At 47.8% G+C, this 27,394-nt stretch overlaps 1 protein-coding gene across 1 annotated transcript in view; it reads left to right on the forward strand.

Moving 5' to 3' along the window:
* Positions 1 to 19,796, forward strand: part of MAST2 (microtubule associated serine/threonine kinase 2) — a 187,152-nt gene extending 167,356 nt beyond the window's left edge. The window contains exons 22-30 of the mRNA XM_059477731.1: positions 1,490 to 1,599; positions 3,601 to 3,755; positions 5,087 to 5,391; positions 7,986 to 8,201; positions 9,953 to 10,179; positions 11,681 to 11,803; positions 12,534 to 12,670; positions 12,907 to 13,094; positions 13,783 to 19,796. Coding sequence (XP_059333714.1) covers positions 1,490 to 1,599; positions 3,601 to 3,755; positions 5,087 to 5,391; positions 7,986 to 8,201; positions 9,953 to 10,179; positions 11,681 to 11,803; positions 12,534 to 12,670; positions 12,907 to 13,094; positions 13,783 to 15,872 — 3,551 coding nt within the window. The 3' untranslated portion in view covers positions 15,873 to 19,796. The remainder of the gene's footprint in view (positions 1 to 1,489; positions 1,600 to 3,600; positions 3,756 to 5,086; positions 5,392 to 7,985; positions 8,202 to 9,952; positions 10,180 to 11,680; positions 11,804 to 12,533; positions 12,671 to 12,906; positions 13,095 to 13,782) is intronic.
* Positions 19,797 to 27,394: the final 7,598 nt, after the last annotated feature.

Raw genomic sequence — 27,394 nt, forward strand, 5'->3', positions numbered from 1 at the left:
ACTTTTCTCATTTGACTTGGGGAGCTGAGCAGGTGGAAGGGACTTGGTCAGGGTGAGGTCTGTCCCCCTCTCTAGCTGCAGAATGGGATATTGGCTGTTTCAGTTCTCTGAGAATTGGAAATTTCTGCCCTTCATCAATGGAATCTCTCCCATCTTGGCCTGGTTGAATCTGTGTGGAGCACATTTTTGCTCTGCTCCTGTGCTTTGCTGAGAGTGAAAGGAGGGAGAGAGCAGCTGCCTCCAGCCCCTTGGCTCTCACACTGCACAAGCAGTGATTCCATTTAGTGCTCTTCCAGTTTGGGGAAAGGGCTTTTAGGCTGGGGCTTGTTTGGAGAGGTAGGATTGGGAGAGAGAGGTGGACTGGGAAATCTCTGTGTGGTTGCTGCAGAGAGCACCTGGAGTCAAGGTGTGCAGAGGGGGCAGAGGTGGGGTTTCTGCATGTATTGGGGTTGTACTGGTGCAACATGCATGGAGAAGCTGATGTGGTGGGCTGTCCTCACCACTGACTGCACTTACAGGATGGGGAAACTTTGGTCACTGAGTTGGGTCAGTGACTGGCAGAGGCCCAGTGCAGCAGCCAGGAGCTGATCCTGGTGTATGAAAGCAAAACCACTGGGTCTGTCAAGCCAGAACCATGGGAGACTCCCCAGGTGCCCTGGCACACTCGGTGTCAGGGTGACCTTGGTGAGACTCCTTTATAAAGGCTGGAATTCTCACATCAGGAAATATCTCACATAGACACTGATAGGAGTAGTGTTGCTGCCATAAACCCTAATGCAGAAAATGTTAGAATGTATAAAAGTAGCTTTCTGGCTGATGTGGTGCAGCAAATTTGGCTCAGTGTAGTTATCAGCTTTCTGTAGCCAAACTTATTAGTGCCCACCCCACAAAATCCAGTGTGGCTGGCTTAGAAATCCAGTGCTGCAAATCTCAAAGCACAAAATCTCTTTGGAAGAAGTTTTTGCATTAAAAATAGCTTTGCATATTGGCTGCTTGCCCATTTTCTTTCACAAAATCTAATCCTTTTCCTAGTTGCAAGAGGGAAGAGATTTTCTTTTGGGTAAATATTTTTATTTTTTCAAGTAGGCTTGTATGTATGTATGCAGGATAGACTTTGTATAATCAAAAAGCTGTTTATTGGGAAGTTGGACAGTGAATTGTTTCCATGTTTCCTTCCACGTTATTGTTTGCTGTAGGGGAGAAATATCCCTACCATGAAAGGTCTGCAGGATTAGGCACCTTTTGAGTATCAGCTGCTTCCAGAATGGAATACAGCTGACAGGATAAGATAAATTCAGTGCCAAGGAGATATTCTTCACTGGCAATTGCACGGGATGAGCAAAAACCGGCTGGGTATGTTTCAGTATTAAGGGAAATACCCTGCATGGTGTATAAACATTCCAAGTTCTTTAAGCAGACCAGCAGCAATGCTTGAGGTGTGAGTTGCCAGCACTCCCCCACTGATGGAAGTGCCATGTCTCGTTCCCAGCCCGTTCAGAACGGTACCAGCACCTGGATTCAGAAGAAGAGGAGGACACTAATGATGATGATCATGTGGAAATTCGGCAGTTTTCCTCGTGTTCACCCAGGTTCAGCAAGGTAGGGACATGCTAACCTGTTGAGAGAAAACAATCTAGAGAGGAACACCATTTCTTTGCTTTGTATGGGGCAGATTTTAATCATGTGGATGCTCTGTGGGATCTCATGGTGGGTAGTATTCACTGAGAAAAGGAAACACTGCATGAGTTGTTTATTCTGTGGTGGTTTGTCGCCTGTTAGAAGGTGAGTACCAGAATAATTGGAGAATGACATTTTCTATTTCTTAATGTTTCACTAATATGCAGGGCATTGTGTAGTTCTCTTCTGCATCTGATGCAGTCTGATGTTTTCACCAGTGATCTGGATGCTGGCTTAGGGAGTATCCAAAACTTGCTTTGAGCAGTGTCCTTCTGAAAGGACCTTCCATAGGTGACAAGATGATTTTGGGAAGAAAATAAATTCTGACATTTGGAAAAAGGTCTAAAATCGAAGGGGTAAGAACATCAGTGAAGTTTACATCACTCACTGTCTCAAATACAGCCTGAGGAGCAAAAGGCAAGGTGACAATTTCAAAGAGAAGGGTCTCAGCACATAGTCCTTCACAAGTTAGATGTGCCAGATTCTGGAAGCAATAATTTTCCATACTGGTCTTACCAGTAGGAAGGCCATAGCTGGAGCATTTTGGTCTGTACTGGGCAATGTTCTTGAAAAAATGGAGTCCAGAGGAAAGCAATGAGAATTACCTGAGTTCTACAAAACATAAAATCTCGGGTGTTTTCAAATACATAACTAAAAGGAAGGGACTACATTGGTCTTCCTGATAAAATATAATATGTTTGGGAGGGGCAGAAGGGAGAAAAAATGCTGTTTTGAGGAGGCAGCCACTTCATGAATTGCATTTCCGTCTTAGTGAGAAGGAAGAAGGAATTTTACTTAGGAGCTCTGAAAGGTATTTTGGTTTTTCACAACAGTTCCTCCAGTTTTCCACTGCTGAAGTCAGATTTTAAGGACCAGTTTGTTCTTTGTCCTCAACCAGGCTACAGTGGTTTAAATAACAGTTACTCTTAATTTAATGGAGTTGCTCCTGATTTGCATCACTAAAAGTATGTTTAAAATTGGACCTGAGGATTAGTTGGTGTTTTGAAAAAGTTCTCATGAGTACGTAAGAGTTTCTTTTCTCTGCCTTTTCTCACCGTGAGTATTACTCATTTGTTAGACTGAAGCTTTTCTTTAGGGTTCAATGTTTTTGCCACAAAAAGAGAAAGTTCACTTTTAATGAATTTATTTTAAGACCTGGAAAATTATACAGCATTTGTAATGTGGGAGGCATAAAAGGCTCATTATATTTTGAAATTCTTGTCTGACAATTCAGCCATATGATTTATTAATAGTTATCTTGTTGATGCTCTGAATTTTTAATAACATTATTTTCATTAATCTCTTCTTATGTAAATTAGGTCCACAGTCAAGTGTAGTTTTAAAAGGATGGATTTTTTTGCTTAATCATTTAATTATTTAAAGACAGCTGTAAAACCAAGAAAGGCACTTTCATTAAGCTGTCAGCATTATAGTAGATTCCTTGAGGAGGGCAGGACTTTTTTGTTCTGAAATAAGCTTGGGGCAATGCTGATAGACTGATAATGAAATGGGGTCATGAGCATGATGCCTATCACTGAAGTGAATTTGTGTAGTAAGATTTCAAGATCCAGATGCCAGCCTTCAGGAGTTGTGCTGCTGTCTTTAGCAATAGCTCCCCTTGGATTTGAGAATTGTTAAAACCAAAAATCAAAGTAATTTCATGAAATTTGTCCATTTTACTGTTGTGTTTGCAAAGGAGAGTAATTGGGTGCTGTTGTAGAAAAGCATTTTAGTGTTTCTGAGGCTGGGCCTTTTCCTTTCCTCCTTGGCACACTTTGAGCACACCTGCACTGTTACTTGGTCAAAAAACATTACCAAGTTCAGGCTTTCAGGGGGGAATTTCAAGAGGAGATTTTTCCCCTTGCTCAGAAAAGGTCCCTGGGTTGGTTTTCCCTGCTGAGAAGGATCTTTTGCTGCCCACAGGTGTACAGCAGCATGGAACGACTTTCCATCCACGAGGAGAGGAAGACTCCACCACCGACCAAGCGGAGCCTGAGCGAGGAGAAGGACGATCGGCTGGACAGCCTGGGGGGCCTGAAGAGCCGCGACCGCAGCTGGGTCATTGGCTCTCCTGAAATGTGAGTGCTCTGCAACTGAGTCTTCTGTTCTCTCACAGCAGCTAAGAAAGGCCAGCCAAAAGTTTCTATGACCAGTGTTTAGTGAGGAGAGCTTCTTGTGTTGTATTTCTGCAAGAGAAGACTGGATTGGATAGCTAAAAGTGAATGTGTAGAGCCTCTACAGTCCTTAAATGTATCTAGTTAAGTACTAACATCTAATTCTGTAGCAAATACTTTTAATGAATTTGAAGGTATTCTAACCTTAAGGGCAGATTTTGTATGTTACGTCAGACTTGTACCCACATCAGGTTTTTTTTTAATTAATGCAAATTCTGGTGTTGCCAGACTTTGACCTTTTGTTACAAAGCAGAGAAATCATTAGGAAAGTTCAAAGTTTCAAAAGTTCAGAATATGCCCGAAAAATCTTGTGCTCTAATAAAAAATGTCAGTAAAATATATGAATACCCACAATTTGGATACCTGCCATGTTTCTGGCATTACTGAAAACTTACTTTATAAGAGGGATGTCTCTCATTTTGTGCAACCCCTGTAAAACATTTACACTAATGTTTGGCATTACAAGGAGCATAAAATGTGGCTCTGACGTAGTCTATATGACTCCCTTTAAAATGTTTTACAGATTGCACTCAGTTATGAGGTGTACTTCATTTTGCATTAGGGCTTCCTGGCTTCTAATTTATAACAACTTCGAAAGAAAAAAGCAACATATTCCAAAAGGAACATGGAAGATGATTTGCATTTTGCAAGTGTGATTTTTTAAAAAAATAATATTGAATACCATGTTCAGATGTCACTCTTGCACTGAGGTCGGGGCAGGAACAGGCGAGAGGCAGGACTGTAGAAAAGGCAAAGAAAACTTTACTCAAAAGAACCACATGGTTTTTATAGAGTGGTACGATAGATTCTATTCTATTGCCTAACTAACAGAAACATCTTTCTCACTCACTGTCCTTGAGAGGAACAGAAAAATAACGTAGAAAAACACCACTTGCAAATTGTTTATAGTCAACAAGTTATCACATCTTTCCTAAAACTTCTCACAAGCCCCTGTGAGAAACGATCGCTGTTTCTCTCTCTCTGTCCCATGGCATCCACATTCATTGTACTGTATTTTCCTTTGGGTTTATCCCTTCCTTTCCTAGAAGTTGGAAATCTAAACTCAGGCGATGCCCCAAGCCTTTGTTGTTTTAACTCCCAGTGCTGTAGCTTGGCCACCAAACTTCACCTTACATTGGTTTTGTACGTGTGGTGTTGGGTCTATGTCCTGTTTTCACCCTTCCAAGCTGGTCACGGCCTGGCTCACCCGGGGCCCTGTCTGGTTCTGCCCGCAGCCTGCGCAAGCGCCTGTCCATGTCCGAGTCCTCGCACACGGAGAGCGACTCCAGCCCGCCGCTGACGGTGCGGCGCCGCTGCTCGGGGCTCCTGGACATGCCGCGCTTCGCCATCTCCGCCGAGGACGAGGGCGCCGCGCTCAAACGGCCCCAGTCCGAGGGGATGCTCCCGTCCACGGTGCAGGCGCGCGAGGGGCTGCCCCTGCCCATCCCAGAGCAGCCGGTGGAGCACGAGCTGCAGCTGGAAGGGGATGCTGGAGCCACCACCCCCTCCACGGCCGCCGGCAGCGCCTCGGCACTGACAGGTACGTGCTTGGTGTGGGGCATCCTGCTCTCCAAGGTTGTGTTACCTTGCGGAGATGAACTCTGTAAAGCCGGCTCTGGGTTTCAGGGAATGTGAGTGCCTCATGCTATGTAGATACTTTAGTGTAGTTTTGTGGATGTGCTTGCCTTTGAAATAACACCAGTGGTTTCATCGCCTCAAAATTGCATCTTAGATTTCAGTGCTGTCACTTCAAATTGATTTTAGGTCTTCTCGTGCTTGAGATTCCTATGATCTGTGCCTACTTACAACCACTGGGTGCCCACCTGAGACAGCATTAATTTAAGCATTAATCAGAACAGATCACTGCTGAGTTGGAGCTGGAGAACGTGGGTGTCAGCCATACCAACAGATCCCTGCCTCCTGGTGTTTTGCTCATCCCAAGAGTTTGGAGAGACTTGAAATATGCTGGAGAAGTGGGGCTTGTGTCAGGGACATGCTACTTTTTTTAACAGCCAAATATGCTGAAATTCATCCAGTTGTTGTGCAGCCTAAATTTAGTAGAGTGGCTCTTAGAAGTCAGTGTTTGATTTCTCAGCAACTTTGACTGTCCTGGGGCTTTTCCCCAGCTCTGAACCTTTCTGTGGTGGTGCCCTGGGCTGCTGCAGTGCAGGGCTGCGCTCTGGGTGCTGGAGTGTTCCCAGCTCCTGCCCCTTTCGGGGCATTGAGAGGACAAGGGGGTGAAGCTGCCTGTTCTGAGAACAGAGGAGGCCAGAGCTGGGAACTGCTGCAAAGTAGTAAGGAGGAGGCAAAAAAGGAAGTTTGGAACAATGGAAGAAAGAGGGGAAGTTGAAATGAAGGTTGGCAAAAGAATATTTGAGAAAGAAGGCATAATTCGGGGAAGGACTAGATTGTAGGGTTGAATAACAAGGACTAACTGGGTAAGAAAATAAGGAACAAGTTGCTAGGACAAACTGGGAGCAAGCAGGCAAAGCAGTTGTGATGCATTGAGAAAGGGTACTGAGGAAGTAGTCAGAATGGCAGCAAGAATGGACAAGGTGGACGGCACTGGGCAGATGTGATGGGGGACTGGTAGCAGAAGGTGGAAATGCCCTAGAAGAAATTTGCCTCCAGAGTAAAGCCAAAGATTCCTACATCTTATCGCTCCTCTTCTGCAATCCAGTCTGTGAAATTCCTTCCAAATTGTCCCATTCCCCTTCATTGCCCATGCTCCCTGAAGGAGCCTGGTGCTGCCATCATCTAAACATGAATTGCAAGGATAAAGGAAGGAAGCTGCCTCATACTTGCTTGGCATAGGTACCATAAGTGAAACCTTGGGCTCAATTTCATGCTAAGAGCCTGGAAAGATGCTGTTAAAAATGGCAAGAACACTTCCATTTCTAATTTGACTATCTGCAATGTGAGATTGGCAAAACTGAAGTTCTCCTGGGCAGCTTGCTCCCCTGAGCTCAATGCATTAGTGCAGTCTTTGATCTAGTGCATGGAGTCCAGGGATACCAGTGCTTGAGTGTCCCAAGTCAGAGGCTTGAAAGGAATTTAATTCCTGTCAGTGTCTCAGACTGCTCCTCTAATTTATGTGGCACCTTTTCCCATGCAGCCTCCAAATCCAGGTTCCTCATTGTCTGGGAGCCTGATTGGAAACCCTGTGCCTCTTAAATGTTGAATAAGCATCTGGTCCTGAGGTCTATGGGAATAGTGCTTCGAATTTTTATTTTCATGATACTTCCTGCTTCACTTAGTATGCAGAGCAGTGCTGCCCACTTAAATAACGATGATCAATGTTTTGTTCTGTCCTCATTGTTCAAAATGTGGCCCTTAGGCTTTATTTATTGCATGCTGCTTAAAATTTGCTTTTGAAGACAGAATGATTAATTTCCCTTGTGGAGTTGCTGTGATGCTCACCACTTTCATTTCTAAGCACCTTGTAAATTCTAATTACTGTATTTTCACAGTGCCCCTTTAAGGTATCACATGGGGGACTGGGGCACCAGCCTTGAGTACAGGACCCCCAACCCCCAGCATCTGCTGCTGTTACATGCCCAGTCTGATCTTCAAGATTACTTTGCATTTTATATATATTTGTAGCAGGTTAAGTAATTCAAGACTAAATTGCAACGGTGCACAGAAGGGGGCAAATTGAGGTTGTCTTTGCAATCCACATTTTTACTTCCCCTGACTTAGTATTCTCTTAAAGTGGATTTTTTATGTGCAACTCCAGCAGAACCTGGCTCTTCTATTACAGGCAGTTTTAACTTAAAGATTGACAGTTCTTGCTGGTTGTAAAAATGCAGCACTTTCTATAAACCTGTTTTCATCTGTGAACGATCCCATTGAAATGGTGTGCAGAAGTGCACCACAGCTTTAGGATTCATGGAACTGCCACTGAGCAATGTGATTTCATTAGCCAGCTTTTTCACAGAACAGAAGCTGCTGATTTTCTGTGTTCGGAATAACACCATTTCTGTAAATAAAAATTCAAGCCCTGGGGTTTCTTCTTAGGAAAATTTACTCTTGGACTTCATGTAAACATGACTTTGATTTAATGTATTTTGCCTGTAGGGGAATAGACTGTTAGGAATTCCCTGTGGTTCTAATCTGTTTTAATTTAAACTGTAGCTGGGAGCACTGCAGATTTCTCTGATCCACGAGCTCGCAGTAATAGCAATGAAGGCCCAGACTTTACCACTCCAAAAGCCATCAGCGATTTGGCAGTGCGGCGGGCACGGCACAGGTTGCTCTCTGGGGAATCAGGGGAGAAACGCACCTCGAGACCTGTCAATAAAGTGATTAAATCAGCATCTGCTACTGCCTTGTCTCTCCTGATTCCCTCAGGTAAGAAATGCCTTGAGTGAGGCATTGTCAGAATCTGCAAGCACTAAACAAAAGGTCTGCAGACTGATCCTCCCCCTTCACTCTCCTGGAATAAAGCCTTGGCTGGCAGGAGGGGAGAGAGCTAACTTTTACAGTGGGTTTAATATTTCCTGCTCGCAGGTTGATGAGCACTGCTGTGCCACAGACAGCAGCGCTGTGCGTGTGGTCTGACTGCAGCTTCTGCAAATGGCAGCTGGGCCCTGTTCCTCCCCTGGTTTTGTTTAAATTGACTCCTAGCTGGTCTCTAGACAATGGTGCAGCAAGGAAGTATAGAAACACAAAGTGATTTTAAATCTCAAGGTGCTGTTTTTTGGGGTCACATGCTAACTACAGCGCTGTTTTGGGAATAAAATGCGTCTGGTGCATTTATGCACAGGGAAGTTTCAGAAACTCCAGATAACTTGGTTGAGATTGAGTGCTCAAGAACTGAACAGTGTAAGTAACTTAAGTCAATGCTAAACTGTTCACCTTCTTGGCCCAGCTATGTCTACAAGGAAAACCAGACATTTACAATTCCCAGTGCCAGGTGACAACTCCTAGAGAGCAGCTCAGCCATTCTGAGCTGTGACAGACTGGTTCATCAGAAGGAGTTTCTCTCCACAGGGTTTTTGTCCCTTTCCAGAGGACCAGACCATGCTGTATTTCCAGGGCTGTGCCTGTTCCTGCCTAGATGGGAGCAGGGAATGCAGCTGGGCCATGAGCAATGCCCACCTGTTCCTCCCAGCAGTGAGCTGGAGGCAGAAATGCACCTGCTCTTGGCAGCCTCGTGGTGATGCACATCACATTTCTTGTGCTTTGGGCATCGGTTGCTTTTTGAACTACAAACTCCCTCATGAAAGCCTCTAAAATGTGTATTTAATCACCCAGCAAAGGTTTCTCCAGAGCTGCTCTCATCTGCCAGGTAAATATGTGCTGGGTGATTCAGCAGGTGTTTCTTAATGGATTAGAGATTACCTTCTACAACTGCATTTAGTATTCCTGCTCTTTGGGTTTATTTTACTGATGTTGACCAGCTTCACTTTAAAATGAGAGTTCTGTATTTGGTTTTTACTTTAAAAAGTGGATGTTGTTCCACCAGCAAGCAGAGTCAGGTAGTTTATCTGACAGCCCAGCCCATGGCTTTTCATTTGGGAAACTCACTCAAAAGTGACTTGTGAAGTTGCCATTCAGTAGCAAAGTCCCTGCAGTAGCTAATATTTTAGATATTTTTGCCCCTGTGAATTTCAAACACTACCAAAATTGCCTAGATGTGGTTGTTGTCTGTTTACCTACTCATTCCTTTTGTGCTAATACTAACTGATTTAGATTTATCTCAGCACCAGTGTGTAACGTGCACCAAGATCTAGAGACATCTGATTTTCTGGAGGAGGATAATACATGATAACCTGGAAATGGGGTTGCAGGATTGTGCCTAGAGCAAATGCTCATTGTAAATCCTGGAAAGAGAAGTAGAGAGCACTGTGACCCAACCATAATTCTGTGTGAGCAGTGCACTAAATGTGCACCTCCAAATGTGCCTTTTTTGGAAAGTCTGCTGTTTGTATTACAAAGCATGAATTAGTTGAAGCTGCAGACAGACCCAGCTCTGGTTAAGGCCACCAGCCTTAAGACCAGTAGCAGATACGGTTTCGTAGCTGTTCTCTTACAAGAATTTTCTCTCTTTCGGAGGCCTGTTTTCCTAATTTTTGCCCACCTTTATGTCATCACTGTAGATCACCACACGTGTTCTCCATTGGCCAGTCCAATGTCACCTCATTCTCTGTCCTCCAACCCATCTTCGAGGGACTCCTCACCCAGCCGCGACTTTTCTCCTGCTATCGCAAACCTGAAACCACCAATCATCATCCATCGGGCTGGAAAGAAATACGGTTTCACTCTGCGCGCCATTCGCGTCTACATGGGTGACAGTGATATCTACACTGTGCATCACATGGTCTGGGTAGGTCTCTGCTTTTCTGCACACAGGACCCTCGGGCCACAGATGCATCTAGCCAGGGGTGTGGGGTTTAGCTTTAGAGATTTTGTTTTGCCACCTTGTTTTCTCTCTCCTTAGTCACACCCAAAGTTGTCTTTTTGGTGGGAGGAACCCTAGATAAATAACTAAATAACTAATTAAATAATAGCTCTTTGGGTTTTCCAATAGTTTTCAAGCCCATCACAGGACCACAGCAACCTTTCTTTCCTTCTTTTCTCCCTGGTTATGTGAATCCACCTTCCTTCACCTGCAGCACATCCTTAAAGCATGTTTCTGTGTACATACCCTCTTTCTCTTTATTGGGGTTGTTGCATGAAGGCCCATTATAGCTAATTTATTCAGGCTTGTGTTAGTGATTATAACCTGCTTCTGATCAGTTCAGTCTGCTGGGGTTTTCCAAGCAGTCGCTTGGAATTGATTACAAGCCTTAAAGCATCACTGCTGCTATGCTGATTGCCATGGGATTTAGCTCTTGGCTTAGTTGTGAGCTGTACTAAAAGGTCTGGTTTCCATGTCTGTATCGCTTCCTTCCCACTGCTGCTGGTACTTGATCTCTGTGTTCCTTTTGTGTCAGTGTAGATGACTTCTAGGAGTGATCCATTCCCTGAAGCAGTGTTGTTAGGATTGTGTAGGTAGGGACATTGCAGTCAGGGTAAAGGTGATTCATTTTTTCCCTTGCACTTCTGTGTTCATTAGGTAATATGGACTTCACACCCTTTGGTCCTTATTTAATACTTATTCTGACAGAAATAATCTGAAACTCATTTTTTGCCTTGGCCCTCCCTTGCTTTTCTTTAACAATGCTGAATTTACCAAGATACTCATTTGGAATCTTTTCTGGCTAGAGGGAGAGATGTGCATTCCCCTGCACATCTGTCTCCTTATGGTGAAGGAGGCTTACATTCCAGGGACAGGGGAAAGGCAGTGTGTTCACAGGGGAAAAGTCTAGCATTGGATAGGTTAATAAAGGATGGAAAGTAGAAAAAGAAACTCTGTTTGGGATGAGATGCAATTAGGCACCCTAAACACATGGCAGAGTCTTCCTTAAAAGTCTGTTGGCCACCTTTGGTTCCAACATGTACATGGAAGGATGCTGGATTTGAGATGGCAAATTGAAAGAGACTGAATGTTTGTCTGGAAATCAAGAGCATCTGGGTAACATTCCTGAGTGCTGTAAAATTTTTGGACACGTGTTAAGCCTTTTGCTTTGGGAAGAGCTGGTCTCTTGATCAGCTTAACCATCCTGGCTGCCTTGGATCAGGATAAGGCTGGTGGGATGCTGGGGAGGGGCGGAACAGCGCAGGGTTTTGTGCTCAGCCGTGCCAGGGGTGATTTCTTTCCCCCATCTCAGAAGCAGCTGGGGCTGGCTGTGGCAGGATGTGACATGGATGGGCTTTGAGTCCCATCTGGGCCAGGGGCCCTGCACATTCCCCTTCTCAGGGCAGTCACCCCTTGTTGTTGGCAGCACGTGGAGGAAGGGGGTCCGGCCAACGAGGCGGGGCTGCGTGAAGGGGACCTGATCACCCACGTCAACGGCGAGCCCGTGCACGGGCTGGTGCACACCGAGGTGGTGGAGCTGATTCTGAAGGTAAGGGCTCAGCACTGTTACAGTTTGGAAAACATGAGCAGCTTGTTTAAAATGTGTGTAATTTTGGCATTGTCTGGAATACAAGTGTGCACACAGCACCTGGTGGTATTTAAGAGCAGCTTTGTACTGGTTGGTGTTGAAATTATCCAGTTAAATTGCTTGTCTTTGATTCCTCTCTGAGCAGAATCTGTTCACAGAAAAAACACCCCAAAGTTCTGGACTGTTCCAAGAGACAGACATCTTTGGGATTGCAAATAGAGGAGCACTCAGTATTATTATTTTTTTTAACGAGTGAGACAAGCCATGCTCTGTGTTGCAGATTCATCATGATAGATGCCTGATATGCTCACATCTGCCATCAGTCAGAGCATTGGGAATAGGATTGGTGACAGAATATCACTTTGTTCAAGTTTCCAAGTATTACAAGTATTAAATTGAGTCATTTGGGATCTCAATGGGAGAGGTCAGATGCTGTGTTCTGCCTGCTCTGGGAAGCTTTACCTACCAGCTGGGGTCTGAGCTAATCATTTGTGAAAGCCTGACTAACGAGGGCTCTCTCTCGGCAATTCCTTAATAAATGATAGGTGGAAATGCTGAGGGGAAAAATGGAGTTTGACAAAGGATTACAAAATGGCAGGCAGCAATAAACTAGCAGCCTACCTGCTTTGCCTGCAGATCTGCTTCAAATAACCATGTTTTAAGCAATGTCTCTTTGTCTTGTGTCTGACAGAGTGGAAATAAAGTGTCCATCTCCACCACACCATTTGAGAACACATCCATCAAAGTTGGTCCAGCTCGAAAAGCCAGCTACAAATCCAAGATGGCTCGTAGGAACAAGAAGAGCAAAACAAAGGATGGTCAGGAAAGGTTTGTTTTGATGTTTCTCTGTTAAAATTAAAGGGTAACCAAAATAATGTAAAAGATCCTTGGAGAGATCTTGTCAAATCCATTTGCAGATAATATATATCAGCAGATATGTCCATTAGTTCTTCCTTTCTTCCTTTTTTTTCTCTTTTACTGTGACACAAAATTGACTGAAATATGCTAGTAAAGATAAATAAATCATTTGGGCTTGTAAACACCTTTTGAATGCTCTTCCCCAGTAAGAAGAAGAGTTCTCTGTTGAGGAAGATCACTAAACAAGCATCGCTGCTTCACACCAGCCGGAGTTTATCGTCCCTGAACCGGTCTCTGTCATCTGGAGAAAGTGTGCCTGGCTCTCCAACTCACAACCTGTCTCCTCGGTCACCAACCCAGAGCTACAGATCCACTCCAGAGTCTGTACACTCAGGTAAAAAAAAAAAAGAGACATGAAACAAAACAAAACTAAGCCAAAAAATCCAGTCAAACAAGAAAAGAAAATGCTGGAGGAGACTTTTGCTGATTGATTAATTTTGGAAATAAAATACACAGCAGCAGGTAGCAGGTCTCTCTGTGAAGCAAATGACAGCGGTGATGTCGATTACCTTAAGGATGGATGTGTTCTTGTTCATTGATTCATTTAAAAATGAAAATCCATACATCCTTTTAAGAATGCATTTGCTGTACTACAGCATCCTTCCACTTTGATGAAAATGTGTGTTATAAGTCGCAATCTCTTCGTAGCAGTTTGACACATTTTCTGTGTTCAGAGAAAAGAAATCAAAACAGTGTGGCAAAGTCATATTTGAAAATTGAATCAGCTGCTGGAATAAAGAGATTTGCATCCAGAGAATAGCAATGAAACACGTGGTTTGTCTGATCAAAGGGAGTTTTTTCCAAAAAAGTGTTCTCATAGCTTAGTGTTTCTTACTGTGCTCTGGTGTTGGGTGCTAATGATGTGAATTTCCATCAGAAGCCTGGCAATGTTGCCTTCAATATCACTGCTGTGCTTTGGAGTAACATGGCATTGTGTCTTATATTCAATAACTTGTTTTAATGGCCAAATATGTATTAATCTTCTTAGTATTTTTTCTTTGTTCTTTTTTTTTTCTTTTAAGTTGGTGGCAATTCTTCTCAGAGCAGCTCTCCCAGTTCCAGTGTTCCCAATTCTCCAGCCAGCTCTGGACACATCCGACCCAGCTCCCTGCACGGCCTAGCGCCAAAGCTCCAGAGGCAGTACAGATCTCCAAGGCGTAAATCTGCAGGAAACATCCCTCTGTCCCCGCTGGCTCACACTCCATCCCCAACCCCTCAGTCCACGTCGCCGCAGCGCTCCCCATCTCCTTTGCCAGGACACTCAATTGGCAGCTCTAGTATCATCCAGTCTTTCCCAGTAAAACTACACTCCTCTCCACCACTGGTGAGACAAATTTCTCGCCCCAAAAGCGCCGAGCCCCCTCGGTCTCCTTTGCTGAAGAGAGTGCAGTCGGCCGAGAAGCTGGCTGCCTCTCTGTCCTCCTCTGAGAAGAAGCTGGGCTCCTCACGGAAGCATAGCTTGGATATCTCCCACTCTGAGTTCAAGAAGGAGATGTTGCAGCGGGATCCCAGCCTGCAGAGCCTGCAGGAATCTGCCAACGAGACGACGGGCGGCAAACTGGGGCTGGCGGAAAAGGGGATGCTGCAGAAACCGGGCTCGCGGAAACTGGGCGCCATCCGGCAGGACAGGGTGGAGAGGAGGGAGTCCCTGCAGAAGCAGGAGGCCATCAGGGAAGTAGATTCTTCTGAGGATGAAACAGATGATGGTTCGGAAGATAGTCAGGATGGGAGGAGGGTGGACAAGCCCCGTGGCAGCGGAGACCAAGGCTCGGATTCTTTTAATGAGGATAATAAGTTTTCATCTAAATTGGAAAGCAAGGATAGTATTGAAGATGATGCCTTTCTACCTGAGGATCCAAAAGGTACAGAAGATTTGCAGAAGGGAAGTACTCCACAAGCAAAGCCTGTTTCAGAGCCACTGCAAATCAGTGTGCACCCCTCCCCACCAGAGCTCCCCTCAAGAACTGCTCCAGAAAAACTAGCTAATTCAGAAAAGCCATCCCTAAAATCAGAAACAACTGCAAAGGACCATAAATTGCCAGAAAACAAAACTTTGGAGTGTTTTGGTCCAAAAGACAGGTGTTCTGAAGCAATCAAAGATCTTGGGAGAACTCCAGGTACTCAAAAACCAGTAGATCTCACAGAACATATGCAGTGCCCATCTATCAAACTCCTGGAACTTGAAGAAGGTGATTCTTCTGGGGCCTCCTGTGGTAAACTTGACTTGAAAGAGCCTGTGCTAACAGAAAGCAGTCAGAAAAACCAGGATTCCAAACCTCTGCTGGCACTTTCCTCATGGTGCCCAGCAAACACAAGCACTCCTGTCGCGGTGAGCCCCCCAGACCGCGGCGAGAAGGGTCACAAGGAGACACCTCAGCCTGTGGAACAGCACAGCTCCTCATTTCTGTCTCCTGGGAGCGCCAGTGAAACATCCCAAAGAAGTCCCAGCCCTGACAAGCAGCAGCCCAGCTCATCCCAGGCAGAGGGTGCTTTAACCTCCAGCAAAACCAGCCCAGCAGGACCCGTGTCCTCCCCACTCCTCATCCCCAGTGCCATCTCTGTGTCCCAGTTGGTGCCCCTGACCCAGAGCGTGCTGGGCCCTTTGAAGCTCAGCATGTCTGGGTCTGGAGACACGGAAACGAAAAAGGATTCGGGTGCCTCCTCTAAAGAGGAGAGAGATTTGAAACAAAAAAGGCAGGAAATTTCACAAGTAGCAGAATGTCAAGAGAAAGCCAAACCCTCTAGCACAGATGGTCTGACCACAACAAGTGGGTCCTGTGCAGAGTCCTTACACCCAGCAAAGCCCTGGGAGTCATCGTGTCCTGTGGGGGCCAAAAAGGAGGCAACATGTCCTGTGGTGGTCAAAAAGGAGGCACTTTTTTGCAGTGCTAAAGCATCTGAGGCATTGGCAGGCAGCTGCAAAATCACTCCGTCAAAAGAGCTGTCTCATGCTCTTGGACCAGCAGCTCTGAGAGCGTCCCCTCTGCCAGATGGCAGCACGAGGCCCTGTAAAGAAGAGACTCTGGCACAAGCAAAAAGCAAAGAGGTTGGAAATCAGTTAAAAATACAAGACTTTCCCCTGTCACATGATGATGCTGTAAAGAAAACATAGCAGCATCGTTGGTACTCATGGACTGGAGTGTTCTACATTCAAAATAGAGACTGCATGTTTGAATTTTGTAATATACACTAATATAAAATAGAACTTGTGTACATCTATTTTTGGGAGGGTTTTTTTCATACTGTTTTTTGTGTTTTTTCATCCTTGCTATTCTATTTTTGTACACAGTAGTGCTTGCTGTTTGAGGTCTCTTTAGAACAGGGTATCTTTAAAGCAGGGCTTAAGAAACACTTTGGTTTAATTATTTTTCCCTTCCACGCCTTTTATTTTGCCTGAGTTTAGGGCCTGATGTGCTCTTCCCTCTAATTCTGCATTTATTTGAGATCCCAAAAATTCTGTGTGCAAAAAAGGCAGCTTGTTTTTAAATTTCTGCTTTTCAGCATTCTCTTTGAAATTCCATTGAAATTCACAAATGTCAAGTTTTTGCTCCGGTTTTACAATCTGATGTCGCTTGACAAGAATAAGAGCCTACCCTCTTGTCTGCAAGTTATTCTGAAACTACACACCCTCTTTGGTGCAAGTAAAACCTCTTTGTCACCATGTGTCTTCACAGTCCTGTGTCCTTAGAGGATGTGGAGACAAAGGACTTGGCTGGAGAGACTGGACAGAGACAGATCCCTGTCCTCTCTTTAAAACAAGTAAGAGTATTTTTCAATGGAATTGTCAGAAAGAGAAATCTCCAATCCATAAGCTGGCTTTTTTGGGGATTGTTTTTACTTATCTGTGTGGGACACATGGCAACTTTTCCTTCTGTTTTTAAAATTTTAGTGATGTTTTATCTTCCTTTCTCTGGCTTCAATTCATAACTTGCCCTGCCTCAGAGTATGTGACCCCAGGAAAGGGGTGCCTGTAGGTTGGTTTTAAAGTAGAAAAATTTGTAGTCGCATATTCTGCAGTGTGTCCGGCAAAGTTATCTCAATGAAAAACGACCTTTGGAGACTTCTCCTTCTCTTGGTGAGTCTAAATAGGTAGGGATTTTAAGGTGTCCCTTAACATTTCTGAATTGGGGCTTGGGAAACTTGCTGAGTTTTCTGAATCTGCCCGTTTTAAAAACAAACCTATGAAGAGTTCAGACTCCTCGAGTTCTGTGGTCAAGCTGCAAGCAGACTTTAAAACACATGATATTTTCAGATTTCAGCTTTAATAGCTAGATCATTTCCACTGCTGAGGTCACTTTGCATTAAAAGCTTACTGTTTGCTCCTAGATTTAGACATCGCTTTGCTCTAAGTGTGACCGACTCTGGGTGACAGTGCTCCCTGCTGAGGACTAGACCAGTAATAATGCACCAATAAATGTGTTGAGTGGTGATACCTGTAGCACTGTAAGCCCTTTCTTCATCCAGTTAAAAGTTCCTCTCAATGAACACTTCCATCATTTGTCCCAGATTGTGCTCAGCTTGTATCCTAGTCTTGCCTGAGTGGATCTCCCTGCGGATCACCCGCGAGGGATCGCTCCCTGCTCACTGGCTTACTCTGTTAGAGGCAGAATGACTGTGCAACAGTATTCCAGGCTAAAACCCATCTCTGTTGGTCTGATTTCCTTACACTGCTGCTTCCTTCACTGTCTTGGCTTTCTCTGAACTTGAAGTTTTGATTCGCTTCCCCTGAATGCAAATATCTTTATTATATAGGAATATATTTTCTCCATCTCTTTCAATCTGATTTCGGCACAACCCACAGCTTGAAAAAAATCTCTGGAATCTCACCCTGTTTCTTTCTGTGTAGCAGTTGATTCTCCCCATTATATACTTGATTTTGGCTGCTTGGATTTCATTTCTGGACCAAGGTTTGGTTTGGTTTGAGCTTTTTTTTTTTTTTTTTTTTAACATGTTTAAATGAGTGTTTACTCTGTGTGTCAGTGTGAACATGTATGGTGTTGCTACTACACTAACCAAAGCCTCAGCGCTCCCAGGTAACACCTTAATAAACCTGGTTGTGGTGGTACTGAGAGCAGAGCCTGCTGTGCTCTCTGCTCTTTTCCCTGGAATTCATAGGCTGCTCGTATACACTTGGTTTGCAATTACAAACCACAGTATTTCCATTGCCTTGTCAGGGTCCTGGGTGTCTCCAGCCTCTCCAAGTGCTCTTGGTGGTGAGTGTCATTCAGTGCTGATTTAGAGCAGTAGCAAGTAAGGAACAGACTTGGCAGGATCTGGTACTTGCCTGGCTGGTTTTCTCCCTGATGGGTTGATCTGCTAAAAAACTGTTGAGAAACAGCGCAGGATATTATGGCATGGACAGGAGTAGTGGAAAGTGGATTTGGCATCCTGAGTCTGTGGTAATTACAAAGACAAGCCTCCTTGACGAGCTGATCTCCTGAGAGCAGCTGACCTTGGCGAGATGGAAGTGTCTGTGTAAATTAAGGAGTTGTGTGAGGACGTGGTCTGTCCTGGCTGTTCCCTGGGTGGCAGGTCCCCCTTTTCCTTCTGTGTTTAAAAAACATGAGGAGAAGAATGACCAGTGCTTGTAGGTGAGCAGGGGGTGTGAGCCAGGCTGGGTAACCTGGCTCATCCCCACGGGCAGGGTGGGACCCTGTGACGGTACCAGCTGGAAGCTGCTGACTCCCTGCCTTTGCAGCCACTGCTTCCCATGCTGAATTGCAGAATTATCCTTTCCTAGGCATAAAAGGAGGAGGGAAAACCTTGCTATGTCACAGCTTTTGCTGCTTTTGCCTGTGTTGGTCAAAGAAAAGGTGAGGTATGTGTTTCGTTGCCTCTTTTGTAGCTACGGTACAGAGAGTGGTCAGTGCAATTAAAAACCCCTGGGGTTTTGGAAGCCAAAGCCAAACAGCATTGCCAGGAAAGCATTCTAGTGAAGCCTTGTGTCCCCTGCTCTTGCTCAGTCCTGCAGTTTCCCTCAGTGTGCCAGGTGCCCCATCATCCCTGTTCTACCTGCTGTCAAATTTACATGGCGCACTTTAGCAAAGGGTTTGGGCAAAAACACTTTCTCTCTTAAATTTTGATAATAAGCCAGGTAGATACACCAAGACTTATTCCTTGCTCTGCTATAAATTCCTTAAACACCTTCTCAAAAATAAAGCTTGCAAAATGTGTTGGGAAGGACCAGGAAGGTGGAAAAGCTGTGTCTGAGGGGCACAAATGTGTTCCCTTGGTCTCTGTGGGTGATCCCGAGTCAGGCAGGCCCAAGGTGAGGTGTGTGTTTGGTGAATGAGCCGTGCATGTCACCATCCAAATATGCTGCTTTCCTGCTTTGTTTCCCTCTTCCCTTCTGTCAACTTGGATGTGTCTCCTGCTCCTCACCTGTGTTGGGATGGTGGCGCCTAACGTGGTTCAGCCTCTGCAGCTCCTCTCTGCTCCTGCATCCCCGCCCCGTGCCTCAGTGTTATTTCTCCCTTTGTCTCTTACTGTTGCGAACTAAGAGAAATGGATGATATTTATTGTAAATATTAGACTTTAGCGTTGTCCTGGCCACTCCTGGGTCTGAATGTTGGAGGCCTTTGGCTGCTGCTGTACTAAAGAGCGCTTGTGGGGGAAGGGGTAGGAGTGACCTGTGGGTTTGTTTGCCACACTTGCATTAAGGTGTGATTTGGAGTAATTTTTTTTTTGTTGTTTTGTTTTTCTTCCGAAGAGGGGAGGATAAAGTCTTTCTCTGGTTTTCTCTTACTGGATGTGAAGGATAATTCTGTACTTCTAGTAGAAGATTTGACAGAAGTGTGTGTTTACGTTGTGTTCGATTACCATATCCAGGTGGCTGTGAGAGCACCTCCTGCGCTGGGCTCTGCCAAGCCGTGTCACTCAGCACTTAGCTAGATAAGAGAAAGTGTGGAATTTCTGTGTTTTTAGAAACTTGAACAATTGCCACATAATAGCGGTGCAATAATTTTTATTCATGTTGTACCTGCATGTCGATGTTCAAATCCTCCTCCAAAATAAATTTTTTTTTTTTTTACATAAATCCAGACTTGTGTTTGTCTCTTGGTTGGTCTCCCCTCAGTTTCTCCTAGCTCTGGTGGTGGCTGTGCTCCCAACCTGCCTGCTCAACCAGCTGCTTGATGGGGCAGAAAATGGCCCGTGGAGTGTCTGGGTACAGGAGTAACTCTGCCAGACTGTTTGGGATTTTCTGCTCCACAGACCAGGTGTGTGGCTAAGCCAAAGCTTTCCACTCTGAATCTGCAGCCCAGAATTTACCATCCTGTAAGTTTATGTTTTGTGTCCCTGCTGATGCAGGTTCCTGATGGTAAAAACATGTAAGGGGTAAAAGGGGTAAAAACCTGTCAGACGTGAAACTTGGCTGAGCAAGATGAGGATGTGACTGGCCGCAACTGCACACCATGTCTGATGGGTTCAGGAATTAGATGCACAATAAAATCCAAAGGGCAGGGGCTTGGCATGGGCTTGGATTAGCCATGGGGCAAGAGCCAGCAGGTGCTACACGGCCCCTTTTTCACCCACTCATTTGGGCAGCCTTGATGCTGCACCACCCAAAACCTTTCCAGGAACAGATCTTTGCTTTTAACACTTGCAGGTGTGTGCCCTCCACATGGAAAAGCCTTCAAAGGCTATTCCTGTCCTTGGAAATAGAGCTGGGGAGACGTTCATGTCTGGGGGCGGGGGGATTGAACTAATCCGCATTCGCTGCTGCCAAGGATGCTCAAAATATCCCGTGTCTCGTGCTCCGGAGAGGCTGCAGAGCGGGAATGGGGGCAAAGCTCGGCTCCGGCCGCGGGAGATTTGCGGAGCCTCCACCGGCAGCCGCTGCCCGGGCGTCATCGCTGACGTGCGCTCATGGAAGGGAGAGAGACGGAGATGGAGATGGAGATGGAGATGGAGATGGAGATGGAGATGGAGATGCTCCTGCCCACGCCGAGGGGCCCGCGGTGCCTCCCCTGGAACAGCCCCCTGTGTGTCATGGCAAGGGATCCCGCTCCCGACTCCAGCTCTGCCCCACAGCCCAAACCCAGACCATCATCTCCAGCAACCCACAGAGCAGCACCCTGGATGAGCTGAGTTTGGTGCAAGGGCTTTTCAAATTGCATTTTCATGGAAACAGAGATGTTTTTCTTCTTTTTTAAGGCTCGCTAGCTGGAATTTAATTAGGGTTATTTTAGAGATATTTTTCTCCTTTTTTAAGGCTCACTAGCTGGAGTTTAATTAGGGTTATTTTGCAGCCCTCCTGTAGAGGTTTCCCCAGCCAGGAATAAGTAACTCTCAGTCCACAACAGTTTATTCTTCCAGAGGATTGAGCCACAACAACTAAGGACCATTTTTTTCCTCCCACATGGAAGTGGCAGCCCGGCACACTTTGGTGCTCACTTGTCAGTGCTGAGATTTGACTCCTTCCCCCAGGATCAGAGGCTGTGGGTGAGTCTCTGGGAAAGTCCCACTGCCAGCAGCCTGGCTGCCTGCAGCTGACCTGGAACCCTGAAGGTGGGAACCGTGGGGAGAGCCAGAGCATCCTGCACAGGTGCACTGTTGGTCAGAGCATGGAGCTGATGGGTTTGACCCCTGTATGGGCCATTCACTTAACAACTGGACTCATGGTCCTTGTGGATCCCTTCCAACTCAGAATATTCTGTGATTCTGCAAACAATCTGCCCAGAATGGAAGCCACAGCTGGAATTGCTGTTGGATGCTCTGAGAACTCCAGAGGAACCTGGGGCCCCTCAAGTGCAGCACCCGACATTGCTGTTCCCATGTGGATCCAGGGCACTGAGTGCAGGGGCTGAGCTCAGGGGGATGTGCAGGTGTCCGTGGCTCCACAGGGTTTAACTCTCCCCATCTGCCTCTCTCTGTGCAGCCTCATTCCCTGTGGCCATGGCAGCACCCAGGGCTGGCCTGCAGCCACCCCTTCTCCAGCCTCCCTCATGTGCCAGTGGGCTTTATATTTTAAACGCTGATTAGGGCTGACCTCATATTTCAGAGCTTACTTCATAGTCACTAATGAGGGATTAGGAATGTTAAGCTAATTAGCAATCAGCAAACGAGGGCTCAGTCAGCCTCCTCAGCCTGACACGCTGTCAATGAACGAGTTATTTGATGATTATCGTAAACCTGCTCAAACGGGCGCCTAATTCCGATGGGCAGCAGGGAAGGAGGGCGAGCTGCAGCCCAGGTGATGGCAGCTCACAGCCTCACACAGCCCTGGCCACGCTCCTCACACTGGAGGGTGCAGGACCCCTGCTCCTGGAGACAAAGGATTTAAATAAGTAAAGAAATTGGGGTGGGTTTTTTTTCCTTCTCAGATTTGTTGAGTTCAAACTTCCCAGCCTGACTGTTTTGGGAGAGGCTTTATCTGATGGGTCACCTGAGAAGAAATTTGGCCACCCCTGGATGCTGTTCAGCTCCAAAAATACCCTCAGACCAAACCTTCCCTGCTGGGAAGCCTCCTCCCCGGCCAGCCAGAGCAGCCTGGCTTTCAGCTGGGTTTCAGCTCCCTGGGTCATTTATTATCCCATTATTTTGATTTTCTCCCACACCCCACCCTCCACTCCATGAGGGAAGCAGGGCAGCCAGGGGGTGTGATGTGGTGGGGTGTGGAGGGTAGCCGGGACCTGATCAATATTTCACTCTGGGAAGGGGGAAAAAGCCCCAAACCCCAAAAATTAAATGCCAGAGTGCTTGTGGGGATGAAGCAAAGGGGGAAATGAATGGCACTAATGGGCTGTGCTGGCCCAGGAGGGATGCAGGGATGCTGGGCACTGTCCTTCCTGCTGTTTCTCTGCTCTTTTCAGGGTACTCAGCACCCAAGGAAGCTCCACACCTGCTGATGGCCCATGTGGATGGGGTGCTCAGCCATGTGCCAAGGACACACTCCAGCTGTGCTGAGGGCAGGATGGGAGAGAAAGAAGGTATGGGAACCAGTGGCATTGCTGCCAGCCTAGTGCCACTGCAGAGAGTGGATCTCTGGGAATGAGGGAGTGCCTCTGCCCTGGGCACAGCTGTGCTTTTTGCTGCATGATTCCAAAAAGGGCCATTTTCAGCTCCTGGATGTGGGGGTGTGGGTGGTGGCAAAGGCTGGATGGATCTGGGGCAGGGATGCTCCTGAAATCCATTTTCCTGCCTTTCTGGGTGAAAAATAAAGCTTTCTCTTCCTTTGCAGCCAGTTTGAACACAGGTTTCTTCTCCCCAGGGCTGGCCAGGACATGTGGCTGTGACCTCCTTGCTGGGGCCGGATCCATCCTGCCTGGCGTCCGTGCCCTTCCCATGTGCCACCCCAGCCTGGCAGACTGGCAGCTAAAAATAAGCGCAATGCAGGGGATAACCGGGTGCCTAAATATATCCCTTCTTTAATTAGCGCCTGGCGACCGCCTCGCAGTCACGTCCGTCCGCCCGCTAATCCCGGAGCCGGGCCCGCGTCACGGGGCTCCCCCGCCGGCTCCCGTGAGCGCGGGCACGGAGCGTCCCCGTGAGCATCCCCGTGAGCATCCCTGACAGCCCGGGCACGGAGCATCCCCGTGAGCATCCCCGGGCACGGAGCATCCCCGTGAGCATCCCCTGAGCCCGGGCACGGAGCGTCCCCGTGAGCATCCCCGGGCACGGAGCATCCCCATGAGCATCCCCTGAGCCCGGGCACGGAGCATCCCCGTGAGCATCCCCGGGCACGGAGCATCCCCGTGAGCATCCCCTGAGCCCGGGCACGGAGCATCCCCGTGAGCATCCCCGGGCACGGAGTGTCCCCGGGAGCGTCCCTGACAGCCCGGGCACGGAGCGTCCCCGGGAGCGTCCCCGTGAGCATCCCCGTAAACAGGCTCACGACACTGCCCCTGGGCGAGGGAAGGCGACAGCGCACAGGGGTCACAGCACAGCGAGGAGGGCCAGGGGTGAGGCGGGGGCACCGTCCTGCCGGTGCTGAGCTGTGCCAGTGGGGGACAGGGTGATGCCCCGTGCCGGGAATCCCTCTGGCTCTGGGATGCTCTCCCATGGCGCTCTTGGATGCCCTGGGGACTCCCCTTGCCTGGGGAGCTGCTCTGTGCGGGGCTGGGGCTGAACTCGGTGCGGTCAGGCTGGGAGAGCTCCCTCCTGCCCCGGATCTCACCTGGAGCATCCCTGGCTCTCCCTGGTGCTCACCCGAGGCAGAGGGTCAGGAGGATTTAACCCATCGCAGCTTCATTGAGATCCGTGGTCCTTCAGGGCCTTGGAAGTTGGAGTTGCACCACAGCTGCTGGTTTAGCATCTTTTTCTGTTTCTAATACAGACATATCAATAACTCTTTCTGGTTTGCCCCCTTGCAAGGGCACTGGATGTCATCAGGAAGGGATGAGTTAAACCTATGGCTGCAAACTCTTCTCTGGTCAGTAGCTCTTCTGCTTTCCTAAAAGGCTGGATTTCCCCCAAAACAGGGTTCTGGGGGGCTCTGTGAGCAGCACAGTGGGGCAGCATCCTGAAGGGTTCTCTTTAGAGTTCTCTCAGAGCACATGACCAAGCCATCCCTGCTGCTGGCAGCGAGGACATGGGGTCTCACTGCTGTGTGAGTAACTCTGGGCTTTGCTCTGGGCACCCCTATTAGTCCTGCAGGAGAAGGTCTCTGGGAAAGGTGCTGCCCTCCCAGGTCACTGCAGCTGAAGGTGGCATTCCCCAGTAAACAACTCCTGTGCTCATCCTCTCATCCCCTGACAGCCATGGTTGTTTTGCTGGAGATGAAAAGGAGAAGATTAAAATGTAAAATGAAAAAGATTTTAAAGATTTCCAGCCCCAGCCACTTTCCTGCTGGATTGCTCACCAGTGATCTTAAAAGTAACTGGCTCCTGTTGCCTCCCTCCCACCCTCTCCTGATGTTTGAGAAGTTGAGTGGGTGGTGGAGCCAGCTCGTTAATTCTGGAGCTGTCATTAATGAGGGTGCTCCTTAATCCTGCAGGTGCTGTTGGTTGGTCCATGGGGCTGCTCAGGGATGCACATTCCCAGAGCAGGGGGGACGCTCCTGTGGGACAGGGGGACTGTGCTGCTCCCCAGCCCTGCCCACGTTCCCTCTCACTGATAGAACACGAGCATGTTTAGAGTGGTTAGAGTGTCCCTTCCTGTCCCCCCATTCCTGGCATTTCCATGTGCTTGCTTGCCTGGTTCTTCAGCCATGAAGGACTTTGGGCAAGGAGGAGCATTCACTGTGGGATCTCAGCACCTCAGGACTGAGGTGCAGAGGGACCGAGACCACCCTTGGGGGGCTCGGGAGTCCTGGAATGTTGCCAGAAGTGTCTGGTGGCTGGACTTTGATCCTACACAAGAGACGACACCTGTATGAAGATAAGAAGATTTCACTGGAGTAAATAGTGAAGAGATAAGTTAATTAGAGTGTAAGACACAGAGTTTAAGATTTCTGTACAGAGAGGTCTAAAGAAGTAAGATAGAGGAATTGGGGCGTGTCCTGTTCTTCTTCTTCTTCTTCTTAGCCTCCATCTTCTGTAGTGATGTTAGCACTTTATTAGTTATTACTAAAAGTGCACTAATTAATAAGAGTAAAAGGCATTAGAGAAAATTGATAAATATTGTATACGTAACTTTGAGTATAAAAATAAGTGACCGCCCCGGGGACTCGCAGTGTACTCATAGCTAGCTGCTGTGCAGATCTCTGTTGAGCCAAAAGAAAATCTTTTAGATAAACAATTAATAAACACCGAGAACGAGAAAAAATCTGAAGCCTCTTCTCGTCCTTTGAAGCGCGGGCTGTCCAAGGCCACCCCGGGCCTTTCCAAGTCACCTAAACAGCCGAGAAACCGACAATTCACCTCCTTGCCTCTTTCCCAAACCTTGAATGGGAAAAAAACCCTGGATGCAACAACATCCAGCAGAAACCTGTGGGCTGAGGCTGCTGTCCCCTGTTTGGGGAGCCAGATCCAAGGGAATGGTGCTGGAGCAATGCTGGGGAGCAGCTGAGCCCCTGCTCTGCCTGCATTACAGTGCATGGGCAGCACTCACATCTGTTTTGCAGCTGGATGAAGGCCCCACTTTTCCCAGGAGATCTCTGTGGGAGTCAGGCCAGTGCTGCCCATGCAGCCAGTGCCATGAGCCCTTCTGGTTTATGTTGAACTCCTGACCCAGCAGCCAGGAAAGCCCTCCTGCTCGTGGGACACACACACTCCAGCCCTGCTTCCCTGTCCTTAGCTGGAGGAGCAGGTGCTGGCACTGGGACAGGATCAGATCCATTGATTTGGAGACCAGATTTGAATTTTTGGGGGTCTTTGGAGTTTGGCAGCTTGAGCTGCTGTGAGAGTCATTTGGAGTTGGGCTGGAATTCCTTTTCCCTCCAGCCTGCTGGGGCCTTCCTGCTTGGGCTAAGGCCATGAACGTGTGTGTGCAGGCACATCCCAAATTCAGGGCAATGCACTCCATCCTTCTCCAGCTCCTGCTCTCAGGGAAGTGAGGCTGGGGCTCCACCAGCACTGCTGCAGACCTGAGGGTGCTGTGGGCAGGTGTTGGGGAAGCTCCAGGAGGTGCAGGAAACACAAACAAGGGACACCAGGGACATTCTGGGCAGGTGCTGCACCCGTGGGAACTGAGGGATGATGCTCCTTTGGGGTCTGTTTGCAGGAGGGGGCATTTGCTGCTCAAGGAGAGGGGGTGAACCCCAAAGACTGTTGAATGTTGCTCCTTCATTGAATGAATGAGCCCTCATGGGGAAGGCTGCAGGGATGTTCCTGAGGATCTGGGAATGCAGTGCAGAGCCAGGAAAGGCCCTGTGGCTCCTGCAGCCCTGTAGGGTGGCCCAGCACACCAGGCTGGCAAGGGACAGCCCCCATGGCACCTCCACACTGTGGAGATACCAACCCAAACCTTGGCACAGCAGAAAAGCACCGTTCCCCCAGCATGGGCTGATCTGGGGCTCCCGGGGGGCAGCTGCTCCCCTTCCCTGCTGCTTTCTCCAGCTGAATTCCAGTGCTGGGAAGTGGGGCACCCGCAGGTGCTCCCCTGGAAGGCCGGGGCTGCCAGCAGCAGGAGGAGCAGGGTCTGGCTGGCGTCCCTGTGCACAGACAGTGATGGATTCCAGACAGGGCTCACCACAGCGTTCCTTCAGCAGCTGGGCTGCCAGGGCTGCTCCAAAGGCAACATCCGTCGGGAGGCGGTGGTGGGAGCAGGAGGGGAGGGATGAGGAGCAAGGGGAGAAGGAGGAAGAGGAGGGGGATGGTTTTATTCCCTTGGCTGCCACAGTGACCTCTCAGGGCTGACTCAATTTCTCCATCCCATCTGTCTCCTCCTGGCCCTGCATGGAAGGCTGGCAGCAGCAAAGGCATGTTCCCAACTGCCTAAAAATATTTGGGATGTGGGCAGTGGGCAGGGGAGGCTCGGCCTGCCCTGCCAGGGGTGTCAGGTGTGGCCCACACTGTGTGGGGAACCATTCCCTGGGCTGCAGGAGGGGAGAGCCCTGGGCTGGGTGGGCTGGGGCATCCCCTCCCTCTGCATTTGGGGTGGGGAGCAGCTTTAGACAGGTGGCAGAGGAACTGGTTGGAAGGCAGCATGTTTGGGGGCTGCTGTCCCTGTCACCTGGGTAGTCTGGAAGGCCACCTGAGCATGCAAACCATGTCCCCTGGAAGGGATGTGGTTTGGGAGGAAGGTACACAGCTG

This window comes from Ammospiza nelsoni, chromosome 9 (assembly GCF_027579445.1).
Source record: "Ammospiza nelsoni isolate bAmmNel1 chromosome 9, bAmmNel1.pri, whole genome shotgun sequence".
Taxonomy (NCBI): domain Eukaryota; kingdom Metazoa; phylum Chordata; class Aves; order Passeriformes; family Passerellidae; genus Ammospiza; species Ammospiza nelsoni.